Source organism: Andrena cerasifolii, chromosome 3 (genome assembly GCF_050908995.1).
Source record: "Andrena cerasifolii isolate SP2316 chromosome 3, iyAndCera1_principal, whole genome shotgun sequence".
Lineage (NCBI taxonomy): Eukaryota > Metazoa > Arthropoda > Insecta > Hymenoptera > Andrenidae > Andrena > Andrena cerasifolii.
Window position 1 is genome coordinate 6,765,797 of NC_135120.1, and position 27,119 is coordinate 6,792,915.

At 42.3% G+C, this 27,119-nt stretch overlaps 2 protein-coding genes and 1 long non-coding RNA gene across 3 annotated transcripts in view; 1 reads left to right on the forward strand and 2 right to left on the reverse strand.

Moving 5' to 3' along the window:
• LOC143367127 (uncharacterized) overlaps positions 1–27,119 on the reverse strand; it is a 277,661-nt gene that overhangs the window by 4,513 nt on the left and 246,029 nt on the right. The gene's annotated exons all lie outside the window — the stretch shown is intronic.
• LOC143367223 (uncharacterized) lies at positions 11,337–16,446 on the reverse strand. The gene is made up of 8 exons (XM_076808848.1): positions 16,297–16,446; positions 14,397–14,513; positions 14,215–14,332; positions 12,545–12,809; positions 12,056–12,146; positions 11,831–11,964; positions 11,613–11,745; positions 11,337–11,546 (listed from the first exon to the last, which is right to left on the reverse strand). Exons 1-8 carry the CDS (start codon positions 16,444–16,446, stop codon positions 11,499–11,501), a joined length of 1,056 nt encoding a protein of 351 aa, XP_076664963.1. The 3' UTR covers positions 11,337–11,498.
• LOC143367224 (uncharacterized) lies at positions 21,120–22,308 on the forward strand. The gene is made up of 4 exons (XM_076808850.1): positions 21,120–21,412; positions 21,501–21,829; positions 21,880–21,977; positions 22,135–22,308. Exons 1-4 carry the CDS (start codon positions 21,120–21,122, stop codon positions 22,306–22,308), a joined length of 894 nt encoding a protein of 297 aa, XP_076664965.1.

Genomic DNA, 27,119 nt, shown 5'->3' on the forward strand with positions numbered 1-27,119 from the left:
CTAAATGATAGACATCGATTTTGATGAGCCTTGGCACGATGGGTCTATGTCGAAAATAAGTAAATACGTGTCCGAGCGTTTCTGCCAATGGGCCTTAATAATAGAGATATTTACATGTAAATTATTAAACATTTCATAGCGGAACCTGAGAATTGTAGAGCAAAGAAGACGCGAAGACAGAAAAGAGGTTTCTGCACATGAACAGTTAGCTGCACATGAAGAGCTATTTGCACATGAAGAGAAACCTGCACATGAACAGCTACCTGCACATGAACAGCTACCTGCACATGAAGAGCTACCTGCACATCAACCATGTACAAACTTTGAACATAGCGTAAAGGTGGCAGAAATTAAGGTTTGCCTAGATATAGTGGAGCACAATAGATCCTTCCACTCACTTGAACATTATATAGACAATAGACATGTGGAAATCGGCAGCACCGGATTCTGAGATAATTAGCAATCTGTCGCTTAAAAGTAGCAAAATCACAGCCATTATTAGAAACGTTATAAACAAATCTTTCACACTAAAAGCTACAGAAATAGTAGAAGGCAAATTATTCTCAATTTTAGTTGACGAAACCACAGACGTATCCGACGTAAAAATTGTGTGCTTCCTGATAAGATATGTTCATGAAGATCAAATTTGTACATACTTGTTAGATTTAATTAAAATTAAGGACGCTACGGCAGAAAATTTATATGATCGTTTTCTACATTCCTTACGTAAATATAACTTGAATGTAGAAAATATTGTTGGTTTCTGCGCTGACAATGCGAATGTAATGATGGGGATGAACAATTCATTCAAGTCGCGGTTATTGAGCGATAATGAAAAGATTTGTGTATTCGCATGTATATGCCTGTTTAGCACTGTATATATTGTAAATATTAGATCTAAGTTCTACATTGTTTTAGTTGTTAAGAATAGATTAACTTGCTCGACACTGCACGCGCTCTTTCTGGTTTGGGGTGAAAAGTTAACGGTGTCACCATCTCGTCGATTGTCGCGGCAACAATTGCTTTCTCCCCACTCTCTCTCTCTCTCTCTCGCGAGCGCCGACTGCGATCGCGAATACTCGAGTCAGTCAGTCTCCTGGAGTCGTTAACTTCGCAAACCTTTCTAACCTCAAAACAAAACCATCGACTTTATTCTCTAAAAGTGAGACTCGGTTTCTTTGTGCTGTTAAGTATAGCCTACAACGAATAAAAGTGCAGTGCGCAGGTTTATTGTCCAACTCTCAGTTAATAAACTAAAAATACCGGTGGTGATACTCGTGCTGGTTAAAAATCTAGAATTCTACTTACACTTAATTAAACCTAGCTACAATTACCTTGAACCTACTTAAAGCTACCTTATAAAGAGTTAAAACTAAACTAATAACTATTTTAACCACTAACAATGCCATTCAATGCACTTGGTTGCTTGCCATGCGTGCAATAAGTTACCAAAGGAAATAGAAAAGTTTGTTCATTCAGTTTATAAATATTTTTTGTAAAGTCCGAAACGACAGTGCTTTTTAGAAGAAACGCAGGACATCCTGAATGTTCCAAGGAGAAAAATTGTGCAGCCATCTAGAACCAGATGGCTTGCGCTATTGGAATGTGTTTCCTAAATTTTAAATCAGTGGAGAGTCTTATTTTGTGTCTTTGCGGAGGGAGCAATAGGAAAAGACATTCGCAGAGGAATTACTCGAATATTTTAATTGTCCATATAGTAAAGCGTACTTGGAATTTTTTAAATATGTACTAAAAATATTTACAAAATTGAATGCATCGTTCCAGGGCTCGGCAGTTCTAATCCATTCCATTTCATAAGAAATGAATATGTTCGGGCATCCAATTTTTGGAAAATAGACGTGGATAACGAAGATTATTTACTTCCATTAAAAAAAATTTTTTTTTGGTGCAGAATCTATGGAAATAATTACGGGAATTGAAAACAGTGATTTACAAAATGACGGAAAAATTATAGAATTTTATGGACACATACAACAATTTTATAAAACCGCCTTCATAACTGCAATTAAATTGCCTTTTAATGAAAGAATTCTAAACTCATTGCAATTTTTACACCCGCACGTAGCTTTACGTATTATTCCCTATGAGTGTGAACAGTTAAAGTGTATATTAAGCAAATTCGAATCGAAATTTAATTCCGCGCATGTGTTTAATGAGTGGCAATTATTGTCAGCCTATTTTTCACACGAGGTAAAAGACAAGTTAAAAGCTTTAGGTATACCTCAATTCTGGCACAAAATTGGCATTATTAAAACTTTACCGTTATGAGAGGCCAAATATGAATTCAAAAATACATGCAAGCTGGCACAGTTGTGCTTGTCTCTACCCCATTCGAACGCTGATGTTGAGAGATTTTTTCAACTGTCACAAATATAAAAACAAATAATAGGAACAGATTGAAGGCAGAAACGGTGGCCGCACTTACGCGAATTAAGTTAGAGTTAAATAATAAAAATATAAAATGCTCGAATTATAATGTCACTGATAAAATGTTGATTTTATTTGACAACAGTATGTATACAGATGAATCTATACCGACAGAACTCGCTGGTGTATTATTGCCGTATGAAGTCAATTTTAGTATAGTTAGACAATATTATATTTATAAATGTATATACAAGTGTATATATTTTAAAAATGTTATGTGATTTTAAAGATTGTATGAATACATTCGTGTAACGTACCGCTACCTACCGCCATAAATTTTTTCGTTAATATTTCATATTAATCATTGTTTTGCCATATTAGTATTAAGGACTTGCGAGCGCTACGATATGGAATGAGAGACAGTGTACTAGCGAACGCGCAACTCATGCGCAGTAGCGCCCATTTCAAACGACGAACTCAGTACCGCGAACGAACCAAGCGCGCTTGCGTAGACCGCACGTTTAACCGGACGCCGAATAAACCCAGCGTAGTGCGCGACCGGCGGGAACCGGATGCTAATTCTAATTGGTGCACGAGTTCGCGCAGCAAGTGATTGGCGAGAGCAAAGTCTCGCCAAACCGTATAAATACAGGCGCGCTAGCAGCCTAAATTCAGACTTGGTTTTGCCAACAAACCGAACAGTAGCCGCTCAGTATATTTTAAATCGACGTCCTTATCCAAACCTTCAAATCCGAAGTCGCTTTAACTAGCCCTTCAAATTCCATTTCGAAGTCGCTTTAACTAGCCCTTCAAATTCCATTTCGAAGTCGCTTTAACTAGCCCTTCAAATTCCATTTCGAAGTCGCTTTAACTAGCCCTTCAAATTCCATTTCGAAGTCGCTTTAACTAGCCCTTCAAATTCCATTTCGAAGTCGCTTTAACTAGCCCCTCAACTCCAAATTCCGAAGTCGCTTTAACTAGCCTTTCAATTTCCATTTCAAAGTCGCTTTAACTAGCCCTTCAACTCCAAATTCCGAAGTCGCTTTAACTAGCCCTTCAAATTCAATTCCGAAGTCGCTTTAACTAGCCCTTTCAAGCACGTCTTCCAAGCGCGGGCCAGCTGATAGGCACCAGAAGACACTACCAATTTGAAGGAAGGACGTCAATTCCATAAACTTCCATCCTAGAAAGCGTGGGCAAGCTGATAGGCAACTGGAAGCCAATACACTTACTAAAGAAGGAAACCTCTCGATCTCCCAACTTAAACATTACTCTCCGACCTAGCGTCGCTCCTTGTATTATATTTATATTACCGACCTAGCGTTGAGACTCTTGTTAAATTAGCGATCTAGCATCGCACTACTTAACTAATTAATTAACCATTATATACCGAGATCGTCGAAAATGAATCTTTGCGTTCAGCCCTACCCGCCTAAGGGTCAAATCCTAATTTCTTATCGACCAAGCGTAATTTTCGTTACTTTAATACCAACCGAAGCGTCAAATCCTATTTCTTATCGACCAAGCGTAATTTTCGTTACTTTAATACCGACCGAAGCGTCTAATTCTCTTTCTTATCGACCAAGCGTCAAACCCTTTATTTTGAATAAACTACTTTTGTCATTTTATGGTAAAGAAGGACTCTCGTTTCTTGAAATTCATTTATTTATCTCACGCCACATCTTACAGTACTCTTATGCGAAGAATTCAAGATTTTAAATTAAATTTCGGAATTTTCTCGGTTGTCTTACAGCTTCTACGTCACAAAGTTGAAAATATGGAAGCAACTGATAGATTTTGTATACTATCGAACGATGAAATGGCTATTAATGAGCAATATGACTACGACAAAACCACAGGAAAAATTGTGGGAAAGAAAATAAATACATACCACTGTTTGTTAAAATATTGTCAAATTCACTTTATAAACAGAATATACGTTGTTGATATTGATACTTGGTAGCACGACACACTATTGGAGTATTTTATTAGATTTCAGTTTGTGCAGAACTACCCTGATAACCATCTGTCTCCAATCTGACATCAGATTGGGAGCAGGGTCTGGCACGAGAGCGCAGAATCTGACGTCAGAACTGCAGCAGTCTGTGTCCGCATTTGGCTGCGTTCTGATGTGCAGAGCCTGAGGTGCAGTGCCTGATGTCAGATGGACAGCAGATCGACAGCAGATTTCGCCGTCTGCTAGGCAATTGCTTGGTAATTCTGGACCTCAGATGGCGCTGTTGCTGTGCCTAGCTGCCTCCTCCGTCTATGATAAACTCCCCTTGTCCGATTTCCAGTTCCGGGACGTTGACCCCGATCCTCGGTGTTGGTGCCTCCTTGATTAATCTTCGTTCTTTTTGTCGGTGAACCTGGTTGTTTTTGGGCGATCCCTTTCTGAAACACTCACCGACTCGCCGTTGCGATGAGCGTTCTAGTAATTTAAAGATTTGCTTGGTCCGGCAGAAGAAATCATCGATGATCCAGTTCTACGTTGAAATTTGTCCCTTTCTCTACAAGTCTTCCCGTCGTGTCCCTTCACGCCGCAATTCCAGCAGTATAATTCTTGCCTACCACTACTTTTTCCAGCGTATTTCCTATCGCGGTAATATGGACATGCAGTCTCATCGCTATACAACCCCACACGCAGACTCGTACACCCCCGGCTGTAATTCCCTTGATCATTTGGAATTTCAGAGCCCGGTTCCGTCCATGGTACGTAGAAAAAGTGCAGTCAGCAGAATACGCAAAGAGTTTTCCCCAACTCGTCTCAAAAAACCTACGCCCACACGCGGATTAGCGCAATACAGAGCAATAGGTCAGCGCGACACCCACGCGTGTGCGACCGCATAGCACCCGTTTTTTTTTTTTTTTTTTTTGACTTGGTGGAAATCCCCACGGATACCCCTAACCCTCGGGGGAGGGTCAGGGGTTATGTGGGACTCGAACCCACTAAAACCACCAAGGTGACCAGTCCTGGCGCGGGGAGCCGCATCCGGAGGGAGGATTTTGGCGAGATCAAACTAGCGATTACATTCGTATGACTCCCCCGCGGATGCGTATAAGTATTCCCCGCGCTTATGCCCCCTAATTCAGGGCCTTTCCCGAGGGGAGTCGTTCGGGCGCAGGCGTCATGGAGAAGGCGTCCGCGCTCACGCTGCCATACTCCCTCCTGGGAGAAAACTCCAAACTTCCAACTCCGGGTGACGCGTGCGGGTCACACGAGCACGTCACGCCCTTCCGGGGTCGCTGCTCATACTAGGGCGGGGGCGCCCCCGCCCCACGACACCGCGTTTTTTCTCTCCCGGCCCGTTGTAGTTAAGATAAGCCGAGCGGGGGCGGCCGGCAAAACCCTGAAGAGGCTGCCCAAAACTATAAGCACCCCCCCCCCCCCAACGCCAGATCGCGTTGTGTGGCGGAAATGTGAGGATGCGAAACGGATCGACACCTTCACCATGGATGGGGATAAAATACCAAGGTACCGCGTCCACGATTGTGACGTTGAGGTCACACAATCGGATATAAAGGCGATTACATACTCAGCATAAAGCATCTGCAGATGAAGAAACAATAATAACAATGTGGATTCGGTGCAGCTGGAGAAACGAAATCTCAGAACGATGAAGAGTCTCATAGTCCGATAATTACTATCTTGAATATTACAATTTTACATCGAAGTAAAATCAACTGGTTCCGAGTGATTATGTACCATGATTCGATGCAAAGGTTCTCGCTTCCACGCTCAGAGGCATTAGTCCGGATTACCTCTATTGTGCACGAATCACTGATCGCGTGGTTGAATTCTACACTATCATGTTCAGTGCATACAGACTCATCTTTAAAACTTAACCTAAATTCTATAGTGAAGGACGTATTTTGAACATATTGTTAGTATTTAAACAAAAAAAATATTTCCAAACAGGAATATGCAACTTATGTGGTGATGAATGTAGAAAACGTATATAGTCGCGAAGGTGTTTCGGAGGGCTCAATCCTCGGCCAGCAAGATCAGGCCAGAAAGTCTTGGCTATCCTTACATTGGTCATCGATCCAGCTTAGAAATTCTGATGTCAGCATTTCGTGGTCAGGGATTTTTGTTGTTGATCTGGTATCTAAACTTTCTTCACATCCGCGGGATGGCGGAAGGAACTAGGCCACGCGGAGGTTGGGGTGTTGACGGCCTCTGTTGGTGTGCGAGCTAGTCAGCTGCAGGTGACTGGTATGGAGGCGGTGGAATAAGGACCAGTGTTTGCTGCGGGGAAATCGTCGAGGGTGATTGTCTCAATGACTGGAGACGCTTCAGTGATCGTGGTCGCTAAAAGGACTTTAGGTAGGAAGGACGCAACGTCTGTTTGTGATAACGATCAATCTGCGGGCGAAAATATTACTACAACACTTTATTTCAGTATTACTTCGTGCCTAACCGGGACTCTCGCGCACGCGGGAAAGGCGCGCTTTATTTGCATATAGTATTTTAGAGCTGTCCATCCATGATATTTTCAAATTATGTGAATGTATTACTTCTAATATAGTGTGCGGACCAAAGTACTGATTTCCAAATTTTCCTCTTTGCGGTTCTATTGAGTCAAAGACTGAATCACCGGGTGGGAAGGACTCCTCGTGAAGGCGTCGATCGTAATTTTTTTTATAACTTAATTTCGCTGATCCAAATTTCGTGCTGCAGCTGTTTGCAGTTTGTTTACCATTGTGCTTAATTTCGAGAGACAGCCATTTTATGTTTACTTTTCAAAATTCTCGGGTACCGAATTCCGACTGGGTACCTAAGCCAGTTTTCCGAATACTAGTTCATGTGCAGTATACCCAGTATCCTCGTGGACACTTGTGTTATACGAAAGCGCGGCCAGGTCGGTCCATTCACCCCAGTCACTATACTCATGAAAAGTTTTAGATAGTCTATTAAAACGAAGTGCGATCTTTCTAGACAGCCGTTAGTTTGCGGGTGATAGGCGGTGGTTCACTGAATGAGTGGTATTACTGAATTTTAAATGCGCATGCAACTGCTTTCATAAAAGCGCTATTGAAATTTGCCCCTTGATCAATGAGGACGGCTCTAGGAGCTCCGAAGTGACAAAGGAATCGTTTGATGAATGCGTCGACGATTTTGATTGATGTGGGGTTACCCTTATGCTACCAAGGCTGAAGACCAGATCCTTTGCGATACCTTTTAGTTGCATTTTGTGGTTAGCGTTGATGTCTTGAGAATGTTTTACGGCCTGATTTTTCAGCAAATTCAGTTCTGAGTCAGTGTCAATTATCACTTCCGGTGATAGAATAATTACCGATGGAACTTTACCATCTGGTTTTAGATGTATGATGGCTATCCGTGCTGTAGCGTTGGTATCTCGTGTTGCATTATAATTGGTTACGTTCCTGCTTGGCCTACTCCATGGTTCGCATGCATTGCCGCCCGTGAGGCAGGACGTACGTTTCCCCTGTCTCTTTCCCGAAAGTTTCCAGGGTTCCTTCCGTTGTTAAAGATGCGTTTCCTGCACTCCGAGATCACGTGTCCGGCCTTTGTACAATAACTGCAGATGTGTATCTGTGTTGGTCATTGAGGCAGAGGCCGGGTTTTGCCTCAGTAGGGGAGGAGGGGTTTGTGTGCTCGGCAGCCGTGTCCCGCCACACGATTTGATGGGTTCCTCACAGGAGGTTGCGGGACAATACCTTGGTTACTCCGACATGATCGTGCGTCGTGTCCTATTCTGTCACAAAGTTGGCAGGTTAATTTGGCAATCTTCTGTTCGGTAAATCGTAGACCATCTCTGTTGATTTGCTTCTCTACGAGAACGGCTTGGATTGAATGCTTCTTCCAGTGTGTGCAAGGCGTGTAATTGTAAACTCGTTCTCACAGAAGGTGGAAGATCATCCATGAATGAGTCTAAGGCCAATCGAACCAGGTCAGCGATTTCGTGAGAAATCTTGATAGAATAATTGGTCTTCATCCAGGACGGCGAATCGAAAATCCTTGACACGAGAAATGTAATGTAGTATGTATGTAGATTTCCCGGTTAGTGGTCTGGCGTTTCAGCAGGAGAGAAGATGCATTTGAGTAGTTTCCTTAAGTCACTTACAGAGTCAAAGGCCCGACCGTCAATGGCCAAGTATGCATGTTCCTGTAATTTATTACGCAGCAGCCTCGTTAGCTGGGGTTCAGCTTACGGGGAAACCAGAGCCTTAGCCCTATTGCAGACTCTCGCACGTTGCAACGCAGGCATGTTATGTCCATTAAAATACGGGACTGTTTCAATGGCATCTCGCAGGGTCACTTGAGATGATGGATCCTGGTCCGCGGAATAATTATTATGTATTAATGGCTTTCTCTCAAAACGGGAGGACGCTGGTGTGGCGATATTGTACGCTGTCGGTGGGGTCGCGTTAAGTTATTCCATCATCTCGCGGATGATGGTCTGGATCTGACCGAAGACACCTTCTAACGAGGGGCCACCCGAACCGCTGGCACAGTCTGGGCGTTTATTTGGATTTGACAGTAGTCTGTTGTGCAAGCTCTCGATTTCGGCTTCTTTTTGACGCAACAGTTGCATTTATTTCAATTAATTCAGTGGATGCATTTTCCACGGCGTGATTCGAATAGCCCGCGGCCTGATCCAGTGCGCAAGAGTCGTTACATGCCCGCTGCTTCATTGGCTTCGAGCATCCCTTCCACGCGGCTCGTAGAAAACGCTATGGATGCTCGGGCCCTCGAACCGCCCATCGGGGCTTCGCTGGTCTATGTTTAAATGCTCGAATCGGCCAGCTGAAGTCGCGAAGTTCCCCACGGTTGATTTCACATGACGCGTGACTTTACACCGCTGGCATGGGATACAAAGGCGCGTACATTCGCGACTGTCCTTGTTTAAGGACGGCCAAACGAAACAGTCCGTTATCAGCTTTTGCGAAGCCCGTGAAAAGAATCGAACTCGCAACGTCTCAAAACTGCGGGCACGTATGGTCTCACCACGTCCCCCGTTATGTCGCAATAAATAGCAACGCCGTGTTCAGGAAAATGCACTCTTTTAAGTTGTAAAGTACCGGCCCCGGACGCGAGTGTTTCGCGAAGTTCATTATCTTCCGCTTGTGCCGATTCAAGTGTTTTTAAGTCTACGCTACCCGAAATTGCTTCTATCCGCGACAACGCATCGGTCACGATATTATCGATGCCCTTGATGTACCGTATGTCAGTTGCGAACTGACCGATATAATCAAGGTACCGAAATTGCAACCCTGCGCCCATCGCCGAAGAGGACGCGTCGACGACCTCGCATATCGGGGCGCCGGGTGCCGGGTGAGCCAAAAGTGCAGCGCCTGCCAAAGCGCGTTTCGGTTCGCGGAACGCGCCTTCTGCGTCCGCGGTCCACGTAACCGGGGTGTTGCCCTTCTTCGACCCCTTCAATAGGTCGCTTAATGGACTTAAAATCCTCGCTGCGGCGGGTATGAAACGACGATAAAAGTTGATCATCCCTAAAAATCTACGCAACTCCTTTATCGTACTGGGCTTTGGAAAGCCTTCGATAGCCACGCCGCGTTTCGGTACAGGCTTAATTCCCTGGTCGCTGACCGAATACCCGAGGAAAGTGATTTCCTCCACACTGAATACGCATTTCGCGGGATTGACGACTACCCCGTATTTATTTAGACGCTCGAACAATGTGTTTAGATGTTGCTAATGCATTTCCTCGTCCACGGACGCTATTAAGAAATCGTCGATATACGCGTAGACGAAGTCGAGACCGCACGTGATCTCGTCCACGAAACGCTGGCATGTTTGGGCCACGTTGCGCAACCCGAACATCGTGCCCAACGCATCGAAAAGGTCGAACGGCGTCGTACTGACCGTATTCTGCACGTCTTAGGAGGCAACGGGAATTTGGTGGTACGCTTGCACCAAGTCTGTCTTCAAGAAAACCCAGATCCCTTCAGATCCCTGTAATCGCCGCAAGGCCGCAGGCTACCGTCCTCTTTGGGGACGACACGCAGCAGTAACTGCACGTCGTCCGGCCTGCGCAGGCCAAACAGACAGGCTGGCTGGAGCGTGTGTGGCCGCCTTAACCCTCTAGTGCAAAGATTTTGAATTCAGTTGGAAAAATTAGACTACTTTAATTTGGAGATGAAAACACCGAATCCGATGTCTGTTTTCAATCTAGAGGAAATAATAATAATAATAATAATAATTTTCGCAGCGTGTGTAGCTCAAAAATGCACTTCAAACTAGATTTCTGTCAAATCGAAACGTCAGATTGACATGTTTCTTAGACCAATATGTGCGCTGTGTCACTACTTTTAGGGCTGGCAAATGAGAATTCCCAACCCCTGGATTAAACAGGTGCCCGCCTTAAGGCAGCCGTATGCACTAGAGGGTTATTACCTATGAGCCTGCACCGCGCACTACTACAGTTTTCCTTATCCGTTGCACGCCCGTGTTATTGTTGGCTTTCGAACTCCCCTTCCGCGCGGCTCTGGTAAACATCATGGAGGTCGGGCTCCGGGTCGGGAACCGAATCTCGTTCTAAGGACAAAGAGGGGATATAATAAGAGGCGTCACTCCGGGCGGAACCTTTGACGTCCTTACTTGACCTTGGCATTTAAATTGGTTGTCTATTCGAGCGGGATATTCAAATCGACTAAAAGTACCTTACCGCAATTTGCTGATTATTGCCAAATGGGCATTTAAATTGATTGTCTAGTGATTTCCCTAGTTTATGTCTGTCCTTGTCGAGCGACACCTCTTATTATATCTCCTCTTTGCTAAGGCACCGAATGCACTTCATTTCCCGCGAGCTCGTTAATTCGCGTAAGAATCCCATTGCTGTCCCATGCAAGTTGTATTATTGTCAAATTTCCCATCGATCTCGTAATATGCAACGCGTACCGTTAATAATCAATTCGAAGCTCGTGTAGATGCAGTTCTTCTCGCAGCCACAGGATAATATTACTTCTCTTACTCTCTTTACTAACATTCTTGTACATTCAGTACAAATGCAATTAATTATCTTAATCAAATATAACATGAGTCATGTATGACTTTAAAACGTATTCGCTTGATGTGTTTACAAGATGCATCTCGTATTGTCGTCTAATTTCAAATGTTCCGCCGATTATTGGGACTTCAATACCGTAAAGTACGAGACGGACGCTTTCAACACCTGAGAGTAAAATATAAGTATGTCACCTATCAGATTAATGTCGCTTCCTAGCAGTTAAAAAATTACCTCTGCAAAGGTTTCCAGGGTTAGCGGCAGAAGACCGCCGGCCGTCAAAACGGGAGCAGTTAGGCTTCCCCTTAATGCCAGTAGGTACAGCATTTGCGTCTTGCACGAACTGTTGTACCAATGTCCCCCGTACCTGCAAACAGGGTCAGAACGGTCACGCAACCCCGACAGATTGAAAGTCCCGCTCACGTAGGCTCACTACTGAATTCAATACTAACATTTCGTTGTAAAGTTCATCGTAGGCATTTTGTACGAACTGCCCCTGACTGGTCAGGAAGAACAGGTGAATCAGCTGAACCACTAGAAATCCTAAGTATTTGTAGAACTCAAAACCCACCTCCGTTAGTGACATCTGACCTCAAACAATCCGTTGTACGGCCATTGCAGAAAATTTCATGTGGGTAATACTATACAATATGCATTCCTACGAATCAACACTTTACCTTTACTAGCGTGATACTGAACGCTGTGATCACTAGCACGACTATAATTGCGAGATAAGTCGAGTGGAGTTCATGGATATCCTGGATAAATCTGCATTGTTAAAGGTGGATGAGACGCGAAAAGAAACATGAAAGCATACAATTAGGGGGCGACTGATTGATACATGTGACCAAGTTTATTTTTACCCTGTAATTATACAGTATGAGCACTCAACAAATAACTTTCATCTGCTTAAACATTCGAAAAGATTATCTACCGAGAGATTTGCAAAACAGTTTCACCGACCTCAGAGCGCGTTTGTGCCCGCGAATCGAGGAGCATACTTTATTGTACGCTAGGTCCATCGTCTTAACCGATTCATTTTCATTGTAAGCGTAATTCTCGACCGCAATCTTGAAACGATATCTACGAGCATTAACGCTGACACTCCAACTGGCAACTATTTCTCCTAAATTCTGATTGAAAATCGATTGCTACGAACAACTTACCCAGCAACTGCCAACAATCCGCACGCATGCTGCACGCCGTACATGTATAATGTGTCACAGGCGGTGTACACTATGGAAACCACACATATTACCACCGCCATGTGCGTCCAGAAACATATGTAGTATCTGTCTTCGTCGAAGGGATAATATGCCGGGTAAATGTAATATCTATACACCGTTCCGTTTTCAGTCCGAGCGAAGTACTCCACGATACCGGCCGCAGTAGGCATTATTATAAATACGATCGTGCCGAACAGGGCGGTCACTAGGAAAGAAATAGAAAAAGGACATGTCTCAGTGGGAGACAGAATGCTTATTAACGCTTTGAACGGTGCAAAGTTCTGAAAAATGCTTCATTGAGTCCGCCAGGCCTTTCCGAGTGATCACTTCTGCGGGAAAGTCTGGTACAAAGCGTACCAAGCAAACTTTCCCAGAAAATCGAAACGTGAAAATACGTCGAGACCACGTAGGAGAGGCCGGGGCAAAGTGAACCCCGGGGTAAAATGAGCTTCCTTAATTTATTCTTTAACAATAGAATATATTTACAAATTTTGGTGACGTAATAAATGTATGTAATACGACAATGATAATTATGCACATTCAGGTATCGAAAAATGGAAATTCATTTAATAAATTAAAAATGAAGTTTTAGAGACTTCCAATTGTTTTTTTTTAATTTAGCTTTTTGGATAAATGAGTCTTAAATGTGTTATTTTAACTCCATTTTTTTTTCTGCGTGTTTATAACAAGCTTATAAACATACATGTACACGCGTTTGAGAAAACATTAATCCTAACATTATTAAATAATTAATTTTCCACTGAGTACACCTTCGGGGCAAACCGGGGTAAACTGAGCTGCAAAGAAAAGATGCGCGAGTGATGTGCGCAATAACCTAACCTGTTATTTTTATGTGAAACCTGTCTGCCAAAAATTATTGAAGCCCATTTGAAAAAAAAATTTAGATAGAAAACTATATGCTTTTGTTGAAAAATTTATTTAGATATTATAAGTACGTATTTTATTAAAAATTATGCATGTATTTGTTTTATTTATAATATGTCAGACTGTTCATGTAAACAAAGTTCCTTTAAAAATACATTTTCAGAAGAAAATACAAAGTACAAATTATTAACATTAAACTTGTATTAAAGAAATATATTTTTTAAAAAATAGTTTAAATAGTTTAGCAATTCTAATAAAGTTGATTTTATAATTATATCCTTCATTAAAACACGTATTTTATTTCTGCTCACTTTACCCCAGGGAGTAGCTCACTTTACCCCATATATGGGGTAAAGTGGTCGATTTTGCATTTTCTTTTCAAGTTGAATTTTAATATACTTTAAGTTTATTTTAAGTATTGATATTCGTCATTTATCAATAGTAATGTTCAAATTATATTATAAATCTATTTTCACACATCTTTATTGAAAGGGGAAAAAATTATTCGACTTCAAACATTTTTCATCCCACTTTGCCCCGGTCTCCCCTAGGTACATTGTACAGTATGCCAATTGCTCTACCTAGAAACACGCCGGCGCCACTCAAATTTTTAACCACCGAAAGTAATTCTAGTAAGAAGTTGTAACTGTCACATGTAACTAGGTCTGTTTCGAATAACATTCCCGCGACGTCCCACAAAAATGAGAGTAACTTATCTTACATACCCATATAGGCAATTGTAAAAAACACTCCTCTTTTTCCATAAACGTCCATAATTTCGGTCTCGGCTGGTGGCCTATTTGTATCCCAATCACTATACATGCCATTAACAAGGCCCTCCAACTGTAATGCCGTTAATTTCATCTACCAGCGAAGAAACGAGTACAGTGGACAAATATCTCCTCACCTTGTCATAGTTCAGAGCGTAATTAACGAGCTTTACTAAGATTCCGCTCGCTGCAACAAGGAAGGGGCATTGCTCTATTAGGATATCCGGACTGAAAAATAGTATGACCCTCAAAATCTGTAAATGACGATAGCACGGCAACTGGTAAATTAAGAGTTTCAACAGGTTCGATAACACATACAGTATTTTTACGCTGGATAGTAAATCAGTCAATTAAGATCCGGAATAACGAATGTGAAAGTAAGATGATTTTAAAGACAGAAGAGTCATTCCCGACCAACTCGATTACTTTTTTCCCTCGATGTCTCGGATTTTGTTCAAACTTGAATATGTTGTAGTCCTCGTGAAATTAAGGGCAGTTTAATTCACCATTTTGTCGATTTCGAGTTTGTTTAAAAAATACAGGGCCTTGAATTTTGTGATTTTTGCCTATTTTCGCGAAAGTGGGTTGTATATATGAATGTTTATCTGGGAAACTATTTGTCAGATTTAGTTAATTCTTACGGCATTTTAATGTAGAAGGATCCGGCCTTCCTGAATAAATTTTTTCTAGATCACAAAAATTAATTTTGCAACATTGAAAATTACAAATAAATTTTTATTTTGTAAATTCGGGTTCGAGGTCGCGATTTTAAAAATCCGAAAAAAATACTACCATATTCCTGCAAGTGTTTTCTACAAAATAAGCCTATCCCCGGGGTAGTGCGGCTCCTATTAACGTCGCAGTGAAGTGGTAAATACGACGGTTCGCGCCGAATCAGGTAAGCGGACCCGGCGTCGCGCGCACGCTCCGCTATTAAGGTCTGCGCACACATATCTGTTCCGTCTCCGTTCCGTCTCCGTATGGTGTCCGTTACGTCTCCCTGCGGTGTCCCTAATTTCACTGACAACTGTGTAGGGGGCCTGCTCTGGCCCGGTATGTCCCAATTCAGACATTTCTGCAAGCCTGCTGTACAATTCTTTCAGTCAGTACCGTGACACCTGTCGCATTGGAAACACCACTTTGTGTCGGTAGTGCATTAAAGTTATGGCGCGGAACGATATGGAAGAATTAGCAATACTTGCGCTAATTTTAGATGAAGACGAAGAAAATGTGCAAAGATTAAAAAGTGTAGAAAAGAGGAGAAGGCTGTGGGTCCACCAAGCGTGGATGAATTTGCTACATTGTATAAAGAATTACAAGACGACGCCAGTAAATTCTATGAATATTTTCGAGTGACTGCTTATACGTTTAATGAATTATTGAAGAAATGACAATTTTAAATGTTTCAGTGTACCCTACAGTAACATCATTTATGACATGTCCTATTGGGAGCTGAGAAGGAGACTACCCATAAGCTGAAATGTCACAGGGGCAAGGGACGCCGGGTCCGCTTACCTGATTCGGCGCGAACCGTCGTATTCACCACTTCACTGCGACGTTAATAGGAGCCGCACCACCTTGGGGATTGGCTTATTTTGTAGAAAACACTTGAAGGAATATGGTAGTATTTTGTTCGGATTTTTAAAATCGCGACCTCGAACCCGAATTTACAAAATAAAAATTTATTTGTAATTTTCAATGTTGCAAAATTAATTTTTGTTATCTAGAAAAAATTTATTCAGGAAGGCCGATCCTTCTACATTAAAATGTCGTAAGAATCAACTAAATCCGACAAATAGTTTCCCAAATAAAAATTCATAAGTACAACCCACTTTCACGAAAATAGGCAAAATCACAAAATTCAAGGCCCTGTATTTTTTAAACAAACTCGAAATCGACAAAATGGTGAATTAAACCCCCCACTAATTTCACGAGGACTACAACATATTCAAGTTTGAACAAAATCCGAGACATCGAGGAAAAAAAGTGATCGAGTTGGCGTGGAATGACCCAGAACTGTTTGTGAAACATTTTTACCATGGTGTAGATGGCAGACAGAGAAATAGTGTACACAAATGTCCGTGCGACTTTTCTGCTTATCTTTGTCTGATACGGCCATACACCTGCGAACCGGCAAAGCACTTTGTTACTGCTCAAGTATCGTTTGTCCACCTCTTCCTTCTTCATGGCGAAACTGGAATAACTGGGGAGATGCAGTAGACATGCACGAAAGCGGCCAAAGCGAAAAATGGTAATGTCTATTGATCGCCTTGAGTCATTTCGTACTCCGTAGCCATTATTCGTGGTGCGATTACACCGGTCAAAGAATTTCGACGTTACACGAAGATCTATTTTCTTACTGGCGTAATCGTCCATGATGTCGTCCTATTCAACGAGCCGAGTTACCAGCTTGTAAATAAAATATGCACGCGAGAGGGGCAGCAGTTACATCTATTAGCTATTTGCTATTGCCGCCTCTGTTTTATGAGAACGCCGTCACGTGTCGTCCTTGTTTAGAACTGTGACGCGACTCGGTGCACGGGCATTATGCTGTTATACTTGTGCAATCAAACAACGTTTTCTGGCCAGAAAAATGTTTTGATGATAAAGGGGGAATATATTGATCTACTACACATGTGAGTAGTAATCATTGAATGCTGTCTGTGTTCGGTCCTCGTTCAACAGTATTGAGTGCAATCTACTCCGCGACAGTATAAGTGGGCAATCGAAATAGGAATCTTTAAAATTATGCTCTGAATGTTACGCTGAGAAATTTTCCTGCTGAAGGGGTGGGGGTGAAGTTACCACGATTGTCGGGGTTCCCATAGTAAAAACGTCACTGAGCCGAAAACGTCTTCTTCCTCAGGCCACGGAAAGCTTAGTCGCTATTACCATGAAGGAGAGTGCAGCAGCGTTGAGGCACATTTAAACTGACTCAATCCTACGGTCCACATCTCACGTTAGCAATGGCTGAGAAGATTAATAAGTGGTCAATAACATGCGATACTCGTTCCTGTGCATGAACAACGTTTTAAGAACGCACGTGAGCAGCTACACGAATAATTCAACTAATAACTTCAGTTTATCTTTACCAATGTATCGGTAGGTGAATTCGGAACAGTGACAAAGTGCAATGTGTTTTCTAAAAGTTAGCTTTAATCCCAATACTTACTCGGTGTCTAATTTTTCAACCACAGTCATACTTATAAAAATCCCTCTTTTCGATCGGCACCTGTGGATCATCGACGTCTCAAGCGAAAAGTACAATGCAATAGCTTAGGGCTGCAAAGGCAGCCTTTTTCAGCGCCTAGCGGTGAGGAAACAGCGGTACACTGTTACAAAGGGTAGAATCAGTGAGGAGAACTGCAGTGTAGGTGCGGGCTATTAGGCGTGTAGCGTAAGTATACAGGGTGTCCGCGGGAAGACTGGACAGCTGGATATCTCCTAAAGTAGTGGAGATAAAACATTTAAAAAAATATGTAATTGAATGGTTCGAGGGGGCTAATTTATTAGCCGAGACGATTTTTTTTCGATTATTATTTTAAAAGATACAATGGTCAAGTTCGGTTTTTCAAATGGAACTATTTTTTTTGAAGACCTGAGTTGATAGTGCGTTCCAAGACAAATTCAATAACCTTTAATGTATACACTTTATTTCCACTGGTTTTTAAGATATTGCGCTTGTAAAATTACTGATTTTCACTGGAAGGAAACCCTCTGGAATAGCAAGGACCGGGGACGGTCTTACTGGCGCCACGGGTGGCGCTGTCTGTTGAAATGGATACCTACCTGTCAAAGGTCTACGACAGGGTTCGCAGGCCCAAAAGCTGGACAATTCTTTTCCGTCAGAAATGCTACTTAGGTAGGTACATCTGCGGTATCGAGAAGCGCACCGTTACTTTCATTTCGCACTTGCTTCTACGCTCGGATGGCCGGTTCTTTTGGGAGGGATGCAAGTTCGATTGGTTAGGTTAGGAGGAGTGAAAGTTGCTAGACTAAATTCCAACCATAGGGAGCAGATTGTATCAGAACCAATCGGATTTGCATCCCACCACAAAAGAACCGGCCATCCGAGCGTAGAAGCAAGTGCGAAATAAAAGTAACGATGCGCTTCTCGATACCGCAGATGTACCTGCCTAAGTAGCATTTCTGAAGGAAAAGAATTGTCCAGACTTTGGACTTGTAATCCCTAACCCAGACCTTTGGCAGGTAGGTATCAGTTTCAACAGGCAATGCCACCCGTGGCGCCAGTAAGACAGTCCCCAGTCCTTGCTATTTCAGAGGGTTTTCTTCCAGTGAAAATCAGTAATTTTGCAAGCGCAATATCTTAAAGACCAGTGGAAATAAAGTGTATACATTAAAGCTTATTGAATTTGTCTTGGAACGCACTATCAACTCAGGTGTTAAAAAAAAATAGTTCCATTTGAAAAATCGAACTTGACCATCATATCTTTTAAAATAATAATCGAAAAAAAATCGTCTCCCCTAATAAATTAGCCCCCTCGAACCATTCAATTACATTTTTTTTTTAAATTTTTATCTCCAGTACTTTAGGAGATATCCAGCTGTCCAGTCTTCCCGCGGACACCCTGTATAGCTGGGTTCCTTGTGGGGTTCCAGTGCAGAGCAGGTCCCCCAATACAGGGTGTTCCAAAAATGCTGCGGTTCCTTGAACGGGGTGACTCAGGAGGTAATTGCAAACAACTTTTTCCTTTGCGAAAATGTTCTCCGAGGTTTCGTTAACGAGATATTAACAAAAAGCACCGACCAATCGGAGCCCGAGTCTGGCGGCCGAGTACCGGCGCTGTCGTGGCCGCGCGCCGCGCTGCGGCTACGAACAAGCAACTCGGCATACATCTAAGGAAATTGCGTAGAATGGCAAATGAAAAAGACGTAACAAATAAAATCGAACATTTTGTCACGGCTTGTTTGTCATTTAAAGTGAATAATGAATAAAGGATAAATGGATGAAAATCATGTGTAACGTAAAAAGACGAATACAAAGGTTTTTTTTTTAGAATAATCGAAAATAATAATTATTTGAACTGGGAGGATAAGGAATACGTAAATTTCCTTGTGTTAACAACGTAGCCACAAAAAGGTAATGTAGCAGCAAATGAACGAAAAGTGATCGTAGTTCGTTATTGTGATAAAAATCCATAATTCAATAACGGCCAACAATGTTGCTGATAACAAATAAGTCTGTTTAAAAACCCTTAAGAAATATTTAGGTGCGGAAATTTTGAGAATTATCGCCGGAAATAAGCCACAGCCTGCGTTAAATTTAAAAATTAATGATCACCAATAAAGAAACCAAAACCCACCCTTGTCGGAAATTCACCTGCAGCTTGAAAACCTGGGTCACTGGGTCACTGAACCGATCCTGGTCATCGATGGACGAGCCCAGTGCACAGCTGGTCCCAGTTATGCGACACTACCCCAAGTTAAGGGTCTCAATGTCAGGTGCGTCCAGGTTAATGTACCGAATACTCACTTCACTGCACGGCTACTAACACTGATCACTTAATTTATTTTTCATGGAACGTGTTGTTCCTACGTTTTAAAAATTGGGGGCTCCAAAATGGGCCGATTGTTGCCAATTCAAGAACTGCTCCACATACCCACCGCCATTGTTGATGCATGCTTCAGCGCGGAGAATCAGTTGCCTTTGGACGCTCTGTAATGTTTGCGGCGTTATGTTCGCCACCGCTGCGTGAATCAGCGCAACTGTTTCTTCAGGGGTATCCACCGGCTGACGATACACCTCATTCTGAAATGATTGTTGTACAACAAATACAAAACGTAAGTAAAAAAAGAATAACTACAACAAGAATAAGTAAACAGTAACAGCAATAATCAAATTACCTTCAGGTAGCTCCAAAAAAAAATCCAGCGGATTCATATCCGGTGACCGTGGGGGCCACGCAACGTGGGCCTACTCTTCACGGCCGCGGCCGATCCACCTGTCCTAAAAGGTTTCACCTCGATAAGCGCGGACATTCAAGGCATAATGTGGCAGATCCCTTATCTCACGAGTATAAACACATGCTCGAATTTCAATCGGACCTGTATCCTTCCCAAACGGCCACTGTCTTGAAGTGGCCCTCTTCAAAGCAATATCTCCTCCCCAAGGCCCACCTTCTCTCGCACGGAATACGTCACGCGCGCTTTTGTTTTGAAATTCGAGCGCGTGTTTATACTCGAGAGATAAGGGATCTGTTTCGAATTTATAGGGAGAACGACGCAGGCGGGTCAACGTTCAGTCAGCGGACTACCCCTTTTCTTCGTGTGTCTCTCCCCGAGGGTTATTGATGTTGGATAATACTTTTTAAATTCTAGTTCCCTAAAGTTAATCAGGCTGATCGGCCAGAGCATTTCACCAGGGTCGTGGTTTATGACCGTATTGTCCCGCTAGTCGGCGGTAGAGAACGGTTTCCTACAGTTTCTGGATAATTTATGACTTAATTGGTTCCGCCTCGTAGCAGAGGTGAACTCAGGGTATCGGAATGGGGTAACAGGAATGGTATGCATTTTCTTCTTTATAGCAACTCGAAGACTTTCTGTTTCTCTTCTCTTCGGACCCTTTCGAACCGGAACACGTGGTGCCTGCTGCCTACCTCGAAGCAATGGATACATTGGCAGTAAAAGGACGGAGCGCGGGCTTTTGTGAAAGTGTACGATGGTTCGTTCGTTGCACTTCTGCAAAGCACGTGTGTTTCGAAAATGCGATGGCTTCTTTTTACCTAAAGCCTCTTGTCCTGGTGGGGGTTAACTCATAATGGACCGAGAGAAGCTACTTGGGGGTAGAGGAAGTTGCTTCCAAAAAATCCTGTCAGTCCGCTAGCAATTACGTCGGAGAAATGTTCGCGGCCCAAGAATATTACAGGATGTTCTGGGTGTACGCCCGGAACAACGGGGATACAAGTGCTGCTGCACGAGAATTTGCACTGGAATATCCGCAGATCCGAACGCCAAGCGAGGATACATATCGCCGTTTAGTGCCGAGGTTATTCTTGACGGGGTCCATGATGCCGCGAGGCAGCGAGGTGGGCAGACCCGCAGCGGCGCGAAATCTGGGCACCATCGAGAGCATCATCGACGCCGTTGAAGCCGACCCAACTGTCAGTATGCGCGACTTGAGCCGCCGCCTAAAGTAAGTCACAGTTCAAGATAACAGCACCTATTATTAATTAAGAAAAAAAATGTCATCTAATAGTGGATGTTTTTGCATTTTGTTCTAGTGTCAGCAGCACGACGGTACACCGAATCCTCAGGGATCGCATGTTGCATCCGTACAAATATGTACAGGTGCAACATTTGCACGCCGGGGATTACATCCAGCGGGTTCAATATTCCAGGTGGCTGTTGGGAGAAATGCTAAGGAATCCGTCGTTCACCAAATACATTTTGCGGGCGGATGAAGCACTTTTCGACAGAGAAGGATGCTTCAATTCCCACAATATTCATGTGTGGAGCGATGAAAATCTCCTAGCGCTTCGTCCACGTGCCGCACAAGTCCGTTGGTCGATCAACCTATGGACCAGCATTTGGGCGACTTTATCGTTGGGCCGTACATTCTGCCAGACAGGCTGGACGGACCAGCGTATAAAAATGTTTTAGAACATGTTCTGCCGGATCTTATGGACGATATTCCATGTGAGATCCGACAGAACATGAACTACCAGCATGACGGAACTGGGCCACATTACGCCTTGAATGTCCGCGCTTGTTGAGGTGAAACCTTTCAGGACAGGTGGATCGGCCGCGGCCGCGAAGAGGAGGCCCACGTTGCGTGGCTCCAAACGGTCACCGGATATGAATCCGCTGGATTTTTTCTTTTGGGGCTACCTGAAGGTAATTTAATAATTATTTCAGAATAAGGTGTATCGTCAGCCGGTGGATACCCCTGAAGAAACAGTTGCGCTGATTCATGCAGCGGTGGCGAACATAACGCCGCAAACATTACAGAACGTCCAAAGGCAACTGATTCTCCGCGCTGAAGCATGCATCAACAATGGCGGTGGCCACGTGGAGCAGTTTTTGAATTGACAACAATCGACCCCTTTCGGGGCTACCAATTTTTAAAACGTAGGAACACGTTCCATGAAAAATACATTAAGTGATCAGTGTTGGTAGCCGTGCAGTGAAGTGAGTATTCGGTACATTAACCTGGACGCACCTGACATTGAGACCCTTAACTTGGGGTAGTGTCGCATACCTGGGACCAGCTGTGCACTGGGCTCGTCCATCGATGGCCAGGATCGGTTCAGTGACCCAGTGACCCAGGCTTTCAAGCTGCAGGTGAATTTCCGACAAGGGTGAGTTTTAGTTACTTTATTGGTGATCATTAATTTTTAAATTTAACGCAGGCTATGACTTATTTCCGGCGATAATTCTCAAAATTTCCGTACCTAAATATTTCATAATGGTATTTAAACAGACTTATTCGTTATCAGCAACAGTGTTGGCCGTTATTGAATTATGGATTTTTATCACAATAACGAACTATGATCACTCTTCGTTCATTTCCTGTTACATTACCTTTTTCTGGCTACGTTGTTACCACAAGGAAATTTACGTATTCCTTATCCTCCCACTTCAAATAATTATTATTTTCGATTCTTCTAAAAAAAACCTTTGTATTCGTCTTTTTACGTTACACATGATTTTCATCCATTTATCCTTTATTCATTATTCACTCTAAATGCCAAACAAGCCATGACAAAATGTTCGATTTTATTTGTTACGTCTTTTTCATTTGCCATTCTACGCAATTTCCTTCGATGCATGCCGAGTTGCTTGTTCGTAGCCGCAGCGCGGCGCGCGGCCACGACAGCGCGGGAACTCGGCCGCCAGACTCGGGCTCTGATTGGTCGATGCTTTTTGTTAATATCTTGTTAACGAAACCTCGGAGAACATTTTCGCAAAGGAAAAAGTTGTTTGCAGTCACCCCTTGAGTCACCCCCTTCAAGGAACCGCAGCATTTTTGGAACACCCTGTATAATACCGTGGGGTCATGAAATTTCCAAAACATTTGCTTCTATCGGCATTTCGTATGACTTGACGGTTCGATTTTACTTTTAATAAAACATTTATTACTAATAATACTTATATTTACAGCGACACACAAAATAATTACAAAGTTAATACTATACAAATAAATAACTCGGACACAAAGAAAACACAATTTTAAGTAACGATATATATCATTTATAAAAGCTAGAACATGATATATGAATAAATATATACATATGTACAGTACGCAACTGGTGCTCATCATTGCACTTGTAAGTTTTCTTTGTGTCAGAGTTAATTATTAGCGACGAGCTCTTTGCGACGTTAATTTGAAAGAGACCATCCCAAAATTCTCGAAGTTTGGGCATCACTGCTGTCCAGCGATCGCTGGCAGCTCTCCGAATGCCGGGACGGTGCATGGTTGTAGTGGAATGTGTCCGTGATGCGCTGTTGCCATTTTACAAGTTCGCGCGAGCGCGGGTTGCAGGACCAACGCTGACCCTGTATGTCCTCTATGCGGTCACATATAAAAAAACTAATTACATTAAATTATGGCCTCCTATGAACCATTCATTTATCTAAAACATTTTTCTGTATTATGAAAAACGAAAGCAAGATACTCCAAATACTGATAAAAGTTGTAGAAAAAGTGCTCCTGACACCAAAGCCGCAGGTTTCCCCAGCTGAAACCTGTTTGGGTATGTACTCAAGGGTATAATGCACCACTAGTATCAACAGACGCGGTCGCGTCTGAAAGCTAATTCCCCTTCCCCCTCTACCCTTAGGCACACTGAGCGACCATGTCTCTATACACGAATGCTAGCGAAATGGGTACGACCCCGCAGCTATTTTGGTCTTATTATCTTATCTTACAAGGGAAGGTCGCGATCCGGACGAGCGCTTTTTGAACGAGACCGGGCTCAAATTATGGGGGCCGATGGGCATTAAAAAAGTGCAAAACATTAGGGGTATCTCGCTAGCCGTTTTTATAAAAAATGGCTTTAAACATATACAGGTTCCTGGATATAAGAAAACAATCAAGTTCTTAACAGAAGCTGTTGTAGCTGCGAGCGTTACGCCGCAGGTTCATGTTCTAAAGGTCGTACGTTCGAGACTCGGCAAATGGAAGTTTTATTTTTTTTTTTTCCAACTGCATTTCTATTTCTTATTCCTTTTTTACTCACTGCTATATAAATAATATATAAGAATTATAAAGTATAGGATGTGGACTACAATTTTTAATAACACGTTTTTTATTAATCAACTTATTTTTTTATTAATAACAAGTGTGGCTAAAGCGTTTATTAAAATAAAATTCGCTTTTTAATAATTATATATTTGGCTACTGAATATATATGTGCGCAGAAATTACAAATAATATAGATGTGAACATAATATTATAATGAGTACATGCAATACATAATACAGCAATAGTAGAAGTAAACATACAAATGTATGGGATGTGGCGTATTTTTTCAATATATTATAATGTAAATACCACAACATATAGGATATTCCATGATACTGGAAAATAATAAAATACCGCCGACATTAGTATTAACCGATGTGCACCACGGGGAGGTTGTCGGTCGGTTTTTCACATAATATGAATAACGCCACATGTGATGCAACATGAATCACGCAAAATGTAGTATACCAACAGTAAAAGTGCGCATAGATTGTAACGTCTGCAATAACAAATAAATTGTAATATCGTGAAATATTAGAAAATATTATACACAATTTACTTGTATTATATTATACGTGTTATTAAAAATTGTAGTCCACATCCTATACTTTATAATTCTTATACATTATTTATACAGCAGTGAGTAAAAAAAGGAATAAGAAATAGAAATACAGTTGGAAAAAAATAAAAAAATAAAACTTCCATTGCCGAGTCTCGAACGTACGACCTCTAGAACATAAACCTGCGGCGTAACGCTCGCAGCTACAACAGCTTCTGTTAAGAACTTGATTGTTTTCGTATATCTAGTAACCTGTATATGTTTAAAGCCATTTTTTATAAAAACGGCTAGCGAGATACCCCTAATGTTTTGCACTTTTTTAATGCCCATCGCCCCCCATAATTTGAGCCCGGTCTCGTTCAAAAAGCGCTCGTCCGGATCGCGACCTTCCCTTGTTAGACATAGTTCCGGTGTTAACATGATCCAGCGAATAATTTTTTTTTTAACCCATTTGTCGTTTTACTTAATGTTTCATTTTAATTAATAGTTATCAGAATGATACTTTTTTTACGAGACAATCAGACGTCACGTAGCGCTAGTACTTGACGCCAGTAGATGTCGCCATTCTCGTTTTTCTTTTCCACTTGACGCCAGTAGATGTCGCCTTTCGAAAGCAGAATCTAGTGATCCTCTATCCTCTGATCCTGCCCAAGTTAGGGTCGGCGTTCACCGCTAAAACAATTTTTTTCAAAATCGGGATTTCCCGCCTGAACCAAAATTCGTGTACTTTTCCCCGAATCCGATTTTTTTCGTCTTCAGACAGTTTTTGGATGGCTTTTAATTTTTTTCGATTCATATTTGGAACGGTTACACTGCCGGTATTTCGGTATTCAACAACGCTTTTTGCTAGTGTGGACCGGCCTATCCCCGTTTGCTTGGACAGCGTCGCCACAGTCTCCGTATATTTAGCGGAGGGATCCTTCGCCACCAGTTCTTTGTATAGATATATTATGATAGTTCTCTGTCCGCAACGGGCATACTAGAAAAACCAAATGTACAACGGTGACAAACTGTGATAGATTGAAATTGTAATGTGTACGTAAGATTTTACATTTTCTGGGAAACTAAAATACGGGGCCATACGGGGTAACACTGGCAGTTAATTAATATGTATTAAAGAAGGAAGAGGACAAAAATTTTGCATTTTCACACTTGAAGTGCAATCACAACAGATAAAATATTATAATAAGATACTTGAAGCAAATCTAAAAATGTTAATTTTTACGAGCAAATATTACGGCTTTTAAAAAAATATATAAGAATTTATGTTTTCGGCCTTCAGATAATTTGCGGTGGGTATGTGAGAAATTCAATTTTCTAAGTCACTATTGTTTTTACGATAAATTCACACATATATTTCGAAAGTAGACAAACTAAGCTCTTTAAATAGTTATTGCCCAAACCTTTTTTCACTACGTTGTTGCTAAATTAAAGCTGGGACGTTTGGTACTCCAGAATTTACAATATGCCTCAACAAAGAATTTACAATGCGCCCAACCTCAAAATCATATTTTTCACGAGTAACGTATGTCACGCAAATATACATACATATAAGGACTACTACTTTACGGGCGAAACTAACACCTGTTACGTTCGTTAATCGCTATCTTCACTATGCAGTGAAGAGACTGTAACCAATCAATTAAGAACCCCAGAAATAAACACCTTTAACTCTTTCGTTACGGGTGCCGACTATAGTCGACACCCATGCGACGACCTGTGCGTACCGGTGCCGAGTATAGTCGACATGTATGCGACGACCCGTGTGTACGGCATTGAGCTATAAGAATACCTAGAGAGAGAACAGAGGAATGGCAGCTGGTCCGAGAAAGAGGGAAGTAACGGGTGAACCTATCTCTGTCTTACAACAGGCTATGGATATGTAGTGCATGTAGTAAAGTTATCTGCGCACACAAAATACATACATAACACAGATAGTACAGATGGAGAGGGATAATAGGAAGAAGAAGGATAGGTTCACCCGTTATCTTCTATTTCCCTCGGACCGCTGTCGCCTCTACTTCTTCCCACTGCTGTTCTCTCTCTAGGTATTCTTATAGCTCAATGGTGTACGGGTACCGACTGTCGTCGGTAAAA

Coding starts and splice junctions, on each gene's coding strand:
- LOC143367223 (XM_076808848.1), bottom strand. CDS start 16,446: ATGAAGAAGGAAGAGGTGGACAAACGATACTTGAGCAGTAACAAAGTG. Junction 14,514..16,296: donor TGTCTGCCATCTACACCATG/GTAAAAATGTTT, acceptor CGTCATTTACAG/ATTTTGAGGGTCATACTATT. Junction 12,810..14,214: donor TTTTACAATTGCCTATATGG/GTATGTAAGATA, acceptor TTTCTTTCCTAG/TGACCGCCCTGTTCGGCACG.
- LOC143367224 (XM_076808850.1), top strand. CDS start 21,120: ATGTTCGCGGCCCAAGAATATTACAGGATGTTCTGGGTGTACGCCCGG. Junction 21,413..21,500: donor GACTTGAGCCGCCGCCTAAA/GTAAGTCACAGT, acceptor ATTTTGTTCTAG/TGTCAGCAGCACGACGGTAC. Junction 21,978..22,134: donor GGCCACATTACGCCTTGAAT/GTCCGCGCTTGT, acceptor TAATTATTTCAG/AATAAGGTGTATCGTCAGCC.